The 12,500-nt window shown below is 36.2% G+C and overlaps 1 protein-coding gene across 3 annotated transcripts in view; it reads left to right on the top strand.

Annotated features, from left to right (window-relative positions):
• LOC144975990 (uncharacterized) overlaps nucleotides 1-12,500 on the top strand; it is a 118,848-nt gene that overhangs the window by 12,668 nt on the left and 93,680 nt on the right. For all 3 annotated transcript variants that reach the window (XM_078920243.1, XM_078920244.1, XM_078920242.1), the window contains exon 2: nucleotides 7,980-8,506. In XM_078920243.1, coding sequence (XP_078776369.1) covers nucleotides 8,452-8,506 — 55 coding nt within the window. In that variant the 5' untranslated portion in view covers nucleotides 7,980-8,451. The remainder of the gene's footprint in view (nucleotides 1-7,979; nucleotides 8,507-12,500) is intronic.

Raw genomic sequence — 12,500 nt, 5'->3', positions numbered from 1 at the left:
ATTCTCATTATTATTATTATTTTATTTTAAAAAATTATTATTACTATTAAAATCATTATTATCATCATCATAATTATTATTATTATCATTATCATTATTATTATTATTATTATTATTATTATTATTATTATTATTATTATTATTATTATTATTATTATTATTATTATTATTATTATTATTATTATTATTCTCATTATTATTATTCTCATTTCATAACACTGAAACCCCGTATTATCATTGATTATCACACCTATTTTCACATACAAAATTGATTTCTTCATAAGAACGAATTTAGTTCCAGAACCGAATCTTTGCTCTTGTTTTACGAATTAGATTATTATGTTGGCATAGCACACACACAACACACACAAACACAGATACTTAACTAAACACACCCACTCAGACACACACACACAACACACTCTCACACTCCCCAACACACGCATCTGAACACACACACGCACACTCTCACACACACAGAAACACACACACACACACACACACACACACACACACTGAAACACCGGAAAGGCTAATCACGCAGAAATCGCTTTTTATATTTAAAAAAAATCCTCTATCCCTAATGTTTATTAATGCCAGTTTGTAATTTCCTTTCTAATCTTTCATGTGTGAAAAACATGGCGCTTAAAGATAATATTATAATCACCTTTATAAGGCGTATCTATACATTCACAACAAGCCCAAATCGTTTAACAAAGCTTGTTCCAAAAGCAAAATTTGCAAGGCATAATTTTACACTTATGTAAAACTTAAATTTTATTTAAATGTTACATGTGTAGTTCCTACTGGCACTGAAAACTTTGGGAGCAGACTTTCACAGTGTGAGATAAAACCCGGGGAAAATTTAGAAGCAGGCGTTCACTGTGGATTTTTTAAAAAAATGGAATAAGGGGAGCTGGCACTCGCTGTTGAAGTTTCAAATCTAAAAATAGTAGGGAGCAAGCACTCACTGTGAACGTTTTTAAATCGAAATATAAATTTGGAGCAGGCACTCTCTGTGAAAGTTAAAAATCGAGAGACAAAAATTAGGAGCAGGCACTCTCTGTGGAAGTTAAAAATCGAGAGAAAAAATTAGGAGCAGGCACTCTCTGTGGAAGTTAAAAATCGAGAGAAAAAAAATAGGAGCAGGCACTCTCTGTGGAAGTTAAAAATCGAGAGAAAAAATTAGGAGCAGGCACTCTCTGTGGAAGTTAAAAATCGAGAGAAAAAATTAGGAGCAGGCACTCTCTGTGGAAGTTAAAAATCGAGAGACAAAAATTAGGAGCAGGCACTCTCTGTGGAAGTTAAAAATCGAGAGAAAAAATTAGGAGCAGGCACTCTCTGTGGAAGTTAAAAATCGAGAGACAAAAATTAGGAGCAGGCACTCTCTGTGGAAGTTAAAAATCGAGAGACTAAAATTAGGAGCAGGCACTCTCTGTGGAAGTTAAAAATCGAGAGACAAAAATTAGGAGCAGGCACTCTCTGTGGAAGTTAAAAATCGAGAGACAAAAATTAGGAGCAGGCACTCTCTGTGGAAGTTAAAAATCGAGAGACTAAAATTAGGAGCAGGCACTCTCTGTGGAAGTTAAAAATCGAGAGACTAAAATTAGGAGCAGGCACTCTCTGTGGAAGTTAAAAATCGAGAGACAAAAATTAGGAGCAGGCACTCTCTGTGGAAGTTAAAAATCGAGAGACAAAAATTAGGAGCAGGCACTCTCTGTGGAAGTTAAAAATCGAGAGACTAAAATTAGGAGCAGGCACTCTCTGTGGAAGTTAAAAATCGAGAGACTAAAATTAGGAGCAGGCACTCTCTGTGGAAGTTAAAAATCGAGAGACAAAAATTAGGAGCAGGCACTCTCTGTGGAAGTTAAAAACTGAACAGCTATAAGTGTTGCAAGTCAGAAAAATCAGAAAGAAAAATACAAGATTTTTTTAAAAAAAACATCACCAAAATGATCCAGTGAAGGCATTTAAATTACAATTCAATCAAGCTTGAATTTAACCCCAACATAACACCTTTTAGAGATGATTGGCCACATAATAAATGTACTTTTCCTTTTCGTATAGGTAGAATTAAGTTGGCGTCATTCGGGTCTTTAATATTGTTTTTTGCCATCCACGTTATGGGTAATTCTCACTAAACTGTATTATCCAGACTATAAAAGTTCATGGTTACAAAGAGTTTTGTGTGTTGGTCCTTTTCTTCCGGATGGCAATGTTGTGAGTTTCTTAGCCAAGCGCATACTGTATATAATGTACCTGGGAAATCTAACAGTAACAGACAGGCAGTGGTTATCGTCGTCGTAAGCTGCATTCCGAGAACCCGACAGCAAAGTGATTTATTGATATCTTTATCGTTTCTTGTTATTGTTGTTGTTCTGCTGATAATTAAGGCCATATGCAGCACCATTTTATTTTCATCTAACGACCTCGACCGTGGGACCAACACACACAACACACAACACACAACGTGGAGCCAACACACAACACACAACAGTCATCATAACGTTCTAAAGCCAGTAGTAGATAGGTATATATAGGTATTACATACCTACCTGTTGTGTTATAATATTACACGTGTGGAAAATGCGGTATATCTAATTCATGGAGACACATCATGAACCCTATAGCCTTTCGTTGCGGTAAACATTGTGCGTGAAGATAGAATCATTGGTAGAGCGTTTAACTCGCAATCAAAGGAATGGGGATTGTCTATAATAATATTTACTTTCCATCTGCTCGAGGTCATTGGTCACATTGCAAAATGTGTCCAAAGTGACCCTCATAGTGAAAAGTGTTCACAGTATTTTTAAATATCTGACATCACGATTTGTCATTTTATTCATCTGACACATGGGTATGTTTTTCACTTTTGTAAACAAAGCAGCGTGTTTGCATTTGTTAAGAAATATCCAATTGTTGGACAGCAAAAAATCATGTGATCGATGACTTGGTTGGACGAAAACAATTAATATAGATCGCTCCCATTAGTTTTGATTCAGGGTTTTTGATCTTTTCCCCTGTGAGTGGCCTACAGCAGCAGGACCCGATAGCTCAGTTGGTAGAGCACTCGCTTTACAAGCAGAAGGACCGATATATTTTCTTTTTCGATATTTTTTTTCTGACTATCCTGTCCACTCAGCTGTAATCGGGTAGCTGGGTCTGTTTGAGAGTTTGGTTTTTTTTCCCCAAGATGAGGGTCATTTAAATCGATCGATATTTGAGGGACGAGTTTTCTGGCCAAATCTTAAAATATGGTTTTTTTCCAGATTACGGCAGAACAAGGGTACCATCCGTCTTGTGTACGGGTTTTTGTTTTACAATGACATTGGCGGTCATAAAGAGTGGCGGCTACTATTAGCGGCATTTGATATAATGACGTATGCGCATCGATGCCAAGAAATAATAAAAAGGATGCATTGTTGCTACCACAGCAGAACCAATGAAGCACTCTATAGTCTATAGTCCGCTGACTGTAATACAGCATGTACGGTTGGTTCTGAAACTGCACTTTCTCCGTCTTTTAGTGTTTGTGTATTGGAAATTGTGTTAAAACTAAGGGCCTTTGATCTTATCTTTAGGAATTCCAAATTATGTTAATGATAAAGTGATATTGATAGATACGACGATGATGATAATTATGATAGTGACAAGAGATAAGATAAGATAAGATAAGATAAGACATGAACTTTATTTATTTACTTCTGGAGATACGTTGAGCATTGCCATTGATTAATAAAAATGATGATGGTGGTGATGATAGTGGTGATGATGATGGTGGTGATGATAGTGGTGATGATGATGGTGGTGATGATAGTGGTGATGATGATGGTGGTGATGATAGTGGTGATGATGATGGTGGTGATGATAGTGGTGATGATGATGGTGGTGATGATAGTGGTGATGATGATGGTGGTGATGATAGTGGTGATGATGATGGTGGTGATGATAGTGGTGATGATGATGGTGGTGATGATAGTGGTGATGATGATGGTGGTGATGATAGTGGTGATGATGATGGTGGTGATGATAGTGGTGATGATGATGGTGGTGATGATAGTGATATTGATGATGGTGGTGATGATAGTGATAATGATGATGGTGGTAATTGATGATAGTGATATTGATGATGGTGGTGATGATAGTGGTGATGATAGTGATATTGATGATGGTGGTGATGATAGTGATATTGATGATGGTGGTGATGATAGTGATATTGATGATGGTGGTGATTGATGATAGTGATATTGATGATGGTGGTGATGATAGTGGTGATGATAGTGATATTGATGATGGTGGTGATGATAGTGATATTGATGATGGTGGTGATGATAGTGATAATGATGATGGTGGTGATTGATGATAGTGATATTGATGATGGTGGTGATGATAGTGGTGATGATAGTGATATTGATGATGGTGGTGATGATAGTGATATTGATGATGGTGGGTGATGATAGTGATATTGATGATGGTGGTGATTGATGATAGTGATATTGATGATGGTGGTGATGATAGTGGTGATGATAGTGATAATGATGATGGTGGTGATGATAGTGATATTGATGATGGTGGTGATGATAGTGATATTGATGATGGTGGTGATGATAGTGATATTGATGATGGTGGTGATGATAGTGATAATGATGATAGTGGTGATGATAGTGATATTGATGATGGTGGTGATGATAGTGATATTGATGATGGTGGTGATGATAGTGATAATGATGATGGTGGTGATGATAGTGATAATGATGATGGTGGTGATGATAGTGATATTGATGATGGTTGTGTGATGATAGTGATATTGATGATGGTGTGTGGGGTGATGTAGGATGTGATGTGTGTGTGTTGTGATGGTGTGAGTGTGTATGGATGTGGTGAAGTGTATGTGAGTGGTGAGTGTATAGGTGTGATGTATGAGGTGGATGGATGAGGTAATAATGGTTATGTAGGTTAGATTGGTGTGAGGGAGGTGTGGGGGGGATAGTGTATTGTGGTGGTGGGTTGTTGTGTGTGGGTTTGATATGTGAGGTGGTGAGTAGAAATGATGTGGTGTGTGTATGAGATGGTGGTGTGATAGTTTGTTGATAGTGATGATTGGTGTGTGATGTGGAAGTGATGATGGGTGGTGATATGTGTTGATGGGGGTGATATATGTAGTGAGTGGTGTGATGTGTATGATGGTGGTGAGATGATGAGGGTGATGTAGTTTTGTGTGTGTGTGATAGGTATGATTGTGTATGTGATGTGATGAGTGATTGAGGGTGATGATAGGTATTGGTGTGGGGATGTATGAGGGTGGTGATGAGGATATGAATGTGAGAGATATGTGGTGTGTGATATGTATGATGATGGTGGTGATGTAGTGATATGATGATGGTGTTGAGTATGATGATGAAGGTGGTGATGAAGTGATTGATGATGGTGTGATGATGTGTATGTGATGGGTGGATGGTATGATGATGGTGTGTGGGATGATGTGATATGAATGGTTGTTGTGGGTGTGGTGTGTGGGAGTGTGTGTGGGTGTGATATGTGTGGGTTGATTGTGATAGTGATATGAGAGGTGTATTGATGGTGGTGGTAGTATTGAATTGTGTGATGTGATATGATGATGTGGATGATTGATGTGGGTGATGATGATGAGGGGGATGATTGTATGTGATGGGTGGATGATATTGTGGTGAGTGTGTGAGGGTGTATGTGAGAGTGTGTGAGTAGATAGTGTGATGATATGTGTGAGGGTGTGGATATGGTGGGAGAAGGATTTTGATTGTGTGTGTGATGTAGTTTAATGTGTGTTGTATAGATTGTGATGTGGTGTTAGGATGTGGTGATGATGTGAATGTTGATGGTGAGATAGTGTGAGTGTGGTGGTGATGATGTGTGTGGTGATGATGAATGAGATGTGGTATGTGTGTTATGTGTGGTGTGAAGTGTATGATGAGTGTGATGATTGATTGAGAGTGTGATGATAGTGTGATGATGGATATGGTGTGTGATAGTGAAGTGGTGTATGTAGTGATATGTGAGGTGGTGATGATGTGTATGATGTGTGTGATGATAGTGATATTGATGATGGTGTGTGATAGTGATATGATGATGGTGGTGATGATAGTGATATGATGTGGATGTGGTGATGTGTGATGATGTGATTGATGATGGTGGTGATGATAGTGATATGATGATGGTGGTGATGATAGTGATATGATGATGTGGTGATGATGATGGTGGAGATGATGATAGTGGTGATGATAGTGTGATATTGATGATGTGGTGATGATAGTGATATGATGATGGTGGTGATGATAGTGATATGTGATGTGGTGGTGATGATAGTGATATGATGATGGTGGTGATGATGTGATATGATGATGTGGTGTGATGAGTGATATGATGAGTGGTGATGATGTGTGTATGATGTGTGTGGTGGTGATGATAGTGTGATATTGATGATGGTGTGATGATGATAGTGATATTGAGATGGTGGTGATGTTGAGATGGTGTGATATGATGATGGTGGTGATGATAGTGATATTGATGTTGGTGATGTGATGTGTGATGATGATGATGAGTTGATGTGGTGTGATGATAGTGAATTGATGATGGTGGTGATGATAGTGATATGATGATGGTGGTGATGATAGTGATGATTGATGAGTGATGTGAGTGATGATAGTGATATTGATGATGGTGGATGTGATAGTGATATTGATTGATGGTGGTGATGATAGTGATATGATGATGGTGGTGATGATAGTGATATTGATGATGGTGGTGATGATAGTGATTATGATGATGGTGGTGATGATAGTGATATTGATGATGGTGGTGATGATAGTGATATTGATGATGGTGGTGATGATAGTGATATTGATGATGGTGGTGATGATAGTGATATTGATGATGGTGGTGATGATAGTGATAATGATGATGGTGGTGATGATAGTGATATTGATGATGGTGGTGATGATAGTGATAATGATGATGGTGGTGATGATAGTGATATTGATGATGGTGGTGATGATAGTGATATTGATCATGGTGGTGATGATAGTGATATTGATGATGGTGGTGATGATAGTGATATTGATGATGGTGGTGATGATAGTGATATTGATGATGGTGGTGATGATAGTGAAAATTATGATGGTGGTGATGATAGTGATAATGATGATGGTGATGATAGTGATAATGATGATGGTGGTGATGATAGTGATTATGATGATGGTGATAATAGTGATAATGATGATGGTGGTGATGATAGTGATTATGATGATGGTGATGATAGTGATAATGATGATGGTGGTGATGATAGTGATTATGATGATGGTGATGATAGAGAAAATGATGATGGTGGTGATGATAGTGATAATGATGATGGTGGTGATGATAGTGATAATGATGATGGTGGTGATGATAGAGATAATGATGATGGTGGTGATGATAGTGATTATGATGATGGTGGTGATGATAGTGATATTGATGATGGTGGTGATGATAGTGATTATGATGATGGTATCACCATCAATGCCATCACTTTGCTATTATGTTATTTTAAATTTATTTTACTACTACTGATATTACTACAACTGTTACAATTACTACTACTACTACTACTACTACAACTACTACTACTACTACTACTACTACTACTACTACTACTACTACTACTACTACTACTACTACTACTACTACTACTACAGCTGCTGCTGCTACTTATATTGTTATTATTATTATTACATTATTATTATTATTATTATTATTATTATTATTATTATTATTATTATTATTATTATTATTCATTGTTGCTGATAATGGAATGCTTTCTTTTTCCAAGATATCTTTTACTGCATTTGACAATATAAATATATATATATTATATATTATTATTATATTATTATATTATTATATATATTATATTATTATATATTATTATTATCATTATATTATATATTATATATTATTCGTTTCAGTGTTGTGGCAAACCCTCAGGAAATTTATGACTTGTGATATGGATGAAAGATGGGCTAAAAAAATAACAACAGGAATGCGTTTGCTACTTGCTTCATTCCCTTGACCAGTGACAGTACACGGACCCTCATAAACGAGATCGAGTTCTGTGTTGTGTTACTTATCTTATGAGTTGTTTTATAGTTTAAGCTTTGTTTACCCCTATAAATACTCAACCACTGTACTGTAAGCCTTTTAAAATGTCGCTTTAATGCGAGTAACTTTAGTGTTGGATACAACCAAGGGATATAACGTTTCTTTTGTAAATGTATTAGATTTCAGACCTGGAATTGAATAAATATTGAAGTCAGTGATTCGTGTAGTTGATGACTACCAATCAAAAGGGTTGTATAACAACAACAATAATAGGTTGTGGATTATCCGAAAAGAGATATAACGTTATTTCTCGTTCCATCCTCTACATTCACGCTTTCAATGGAGTCATGGATCTTACTCTTTATGGTGATCCTGTTTGGAACATTCTATCAAGGTAAGTGATGTCTTATTATTAGTTATGAATGATTCGTGTTAAAAATAGAATAAATTAGTAATGCTGGAACGCCACTACCACCACCACCAACAAGAACAACAGCAACAACAAGAACAACTTTGACTACTACTACTACTACTACTACTACTACTACTACTACTACTACTACTACTACTACTACTACTACTACTACTACTACTACTTCTGCTACCACTACTACTACTACTACTACTACTACTACTACTACTACTACTACTACTACTATACTACTACTACTACTACTACTACTACTACTACTACTACTACTACTACTACTACTACTACTACTACTACTACTACTACTACTACTACTACTACTAACTGCGACTATACTACTACTACTACTACTACTACTACTACTACTATACTACTACTATACTATTACTATTACTATTACTACTACTATACTACTACTACTACTACTACTACTACTACTACTACTACTACTACTACTACTACTACTACTACTACTACTACTACTACTACTACTACTACTACTACTACTACTACTGCTACTACTACTACTACTACTAATTCTAATACTATAACTACTGCTACTACTACTACTACTACTACTACTACTACTACTACTACTACTACTATTACTACTACTACTACTACTACGACTACTATACTACTACTACATACTACTACTACTACTACTAATACTACTACTACTACTATACTACATACTACTACTCACTACTACTACTACTACCACACCACCACCACCACCGCAAAAATCACCATCACTTGTATTCTGTCTCTCCCTCTTCCCCCTTTCAACCTCTCTTTCTCCCTCTATCTATCTATCTATCTATCTATCTATCTATCTATCTATCTATCTATCTATCTATCTATATCTATCTTTCTGTCTGTCTATCTGTTTATCTATGTCTTTTTGTGTCGGTGTGTGTGTGTGTGTGTGTGTGCGTGTGTGTGTGTGTGTATGCGTGTGCACTCGCACGAAATGTGCCTATGCTTCTCCGTGTCTTCCGCTCACCCCCTATCTTATTTTTCATCTGTACTTGTGGCGTTATCATGTATTGAGCATTCATTCATAATTCATAAGTTGAATGATATCTGTGAGAATTCATCAACTGGACTAACAATACAATACGACGTGTCTTTAACTCAAAATATTATTGAAATCCCGTTAACGTTAACTCCATTTATAATTCATAATTGATCTCAAACTCTAATTGTCTACAGAACATCAATGTTGATTCATCAAACACTTTACTGCTAATACCGAAAACCATCCAGTTTTTGTTTTTGTTGAATTATTGAATTGTTTGCACTCGACAAATAACGAAAATACCTTCTTTCATTTTGGTCAAATAACTTTATCAATTTATCTTCATGTCTGGCACCGATAAATTTCAACGATCCCAAATTTATATATATTTTAAAAACTATAAAAAGGCTTTGGAATTTTGACTTATGAAAAGTAATTGGTAAAGAAGAATGAGAAGAAAGAAGAAGAAGAAGAAAGAAGAGAAAAAAAGAAGAAAGAAGAAGAAGAAGAAGAAGAAGAAGAAGAAGAAGAAGAAGAAGAAGAAGAAGAAGAAGAAGAAGAAGAAGAAGAAGAAGAAGAAGAAGAAGAAGAAGAGGAAGAGGAAGAGGAAGGGGAAGAGGAAAGAAGAAGAAGAAGAAGAAGAAGAAGAAGAAAGAAGAAGAAGAAGAAGAAGAAGAAGAAGAAGAAGAAGAGGAAGAGGAAGAGGAAGAGGAAGAGGAAGAGGAAAGAAGAAGAAGAAGAAGAAGAAAGAAGAAGAAGAAGAGAGGAAGAGGAAGAGGAAGAGGAAGAAGAAGAAGAAGAAGAAGAAGAAGAAGAAGAAGAAGAAGAAGAAGAAGAAGAAGAAGAAGAATGCGGAGGAATAGAAAGAGGGGGAAGAGAACAAGAAGACTAATAATAATATTTTTTAAAAACCCTGGTCTCTGATACTGTTAGGCGTATCATCTGTCCTGTGATAGAAGGTTTTTACACGGAAATCACATTATAAAGACGTCAATAATTGACGACGTGGGGGGTGGGGGGGGGGGGGGGGCTTGTATTTGATGTCACTGTAGACGGGGTTACAATTCCGGGGAAGCTCCTAGTAGATGGATGTTATTTCATAGTCCATGTTCAGAAGGTCCTGCTAGCAGCTGTACTTTGTCACACTAAAACCTGCTGCAGTCATTTTCGAACAAAACACATATATTATGACCCGCCGTTTCAAAACGGTATTATGTTGGGATGAATAATACACACAGATGCCTCAAAAGGTGGATTTAGAAAGAAAAATAATAAAACATAAAAACTTCTAGTGTTTTGCAATGCAAGAGACAGTATTTATCATTATCCACTTTAAGGAGGAAAAACTAACCCCCAAGTATCATGTCTGTGGCTATAAATTGAATTTCATGCACCTGTTCATCCCGATTTAATACCATTTCGAGACAGCGGGTCATATAATATGTGACCAATCTATTCAAGACGGTACTGTATTATGTTTTATACACAAATAGTTGGATTTGTGATTCCGGGTCGGTGTCTTCGAAACTGAGAGATGTTCATTTTGCTTCTTTCCGGAACAAAAAATGAGACCGCATTATTTTACTCTTTCCCCATATTCTATCTAGGATGTCCGTGCTCCATTATCTTGTAAAACAAAGAATTTTTGCTAATTCCATCGCTGATTAAACCTTTCGTCTTGTTACCGGAGAAGCTTATTGCAAAATGGAAATGGATTGGATGGATTCTGGATTACGATCTCCTCATATCCTGTCCTGGCAGGGTTAATCTCTCTCTCTCTCTCTCTCTCTCTCTCTCTCTCTCTCTCTCTCTCTCTCTATCTATCTAATCTATCTATTATCTATCTGTCTATCTATCTCTGTCCCCGTCTCTCTCTCTCTATCTATCCATCTGTCTCTCTATTACTATCTATTTATTTTCTATCTATATATTATCTCCTCTCTATATCTATATATTATTTATCTTTCTCTCTCTCCTCTCTCTCTCTCTCTCTATCTCTCTCTCTCTATCTCTCTCCCTCTCTCTCTCCCTCTCTCTGATAATATACACTACTTGTGAATTACCGGTGTGGATAATAAGTGATATAAGTTTAACCTCCTTCTTCTCTCCTTCCCCGGTCTCCCTGTCTTTGCTTCTTCTTCTTCTTATTCCTCTTCTTCTTCTTCTTCTTCTTCTTCTTCTTCTTCTTCTTCTTCTCTTCTTCTTCTTCTTCTTCTTCTTTTCTTCTTCTTCTCTTCTTCTTCTTCTTCTTCTCTTCTTCTTCTTTTTCTTCTTCTTCTCTCGTCCTCGTCCTCGTCGTCCTCATCCTCTTCTTTTTAAATTTTTTAAAAATGTTATATTCCTCTCTACATTTTAGTATAATATCATTCAACCTTTACCAGTTTATAAAATATCTTCATAATCATTTGATTATTTATTTATATTGGACAAGAATTTTATTTAAGTATAATCATAGTCACCATAATATTTCCGCTTGTTTTTCCACTGTACATTTTACGACTTTTAATATTCTTTGTAAATTTTATTTAATTTATTAATATTTGATATTACTTTATTATTACCGAATTGTGTTGTGATACAAAATTACTATTTCCATACAAGGATCAAAAAAGTATAATATTATCTTATCTTCTTCTTCTTCTTCTTCTTCTTCTTTCTTCTTCTTCTTCTTCTTCTTTCTTCTTCTTCTTCTTCTTCTTTCATTCTTCTTCTTCTTCTTCTTCTTCTTCTTCTTCTTTTCTTCTTCTTCTTCTTCTCTTCTTCTTCTTCTTCTTCTTCTTCTCCCTCCTCCTCTCTCCTCCTGCTCTTATCTCTCTCTCTCTCTCTCTCTCTCTCTCTCTTCATCATCTCTTCTCTCTCTCTCTCTTCTCTCTCTCCTCTCCTTTTTCATTTTCATTCCCTCCTTTTATCTTTTCTAATTGTTTCTTTCCCTCTCCC

Source organism: Berghia stephanieae, chromosome 6 (assembly GCF_034508935.2).
Source record: "Berghia stephanieae isolate SIO BIC M18660-M18661 chromosome 6, UCSD_Bste_1.3, whole genome shotgun sequence".
Taxonomy (NCBI): domain Eukaryota; kingdom Metazoa; phylum Mollusca; class Gastropoda; order Nudibranchia; family Aeolidiidae; genus Berghia; species Berghia stephanieae.
This window is presented reverse-complemented; position numbering and strand designations above follow the sequence as displayed.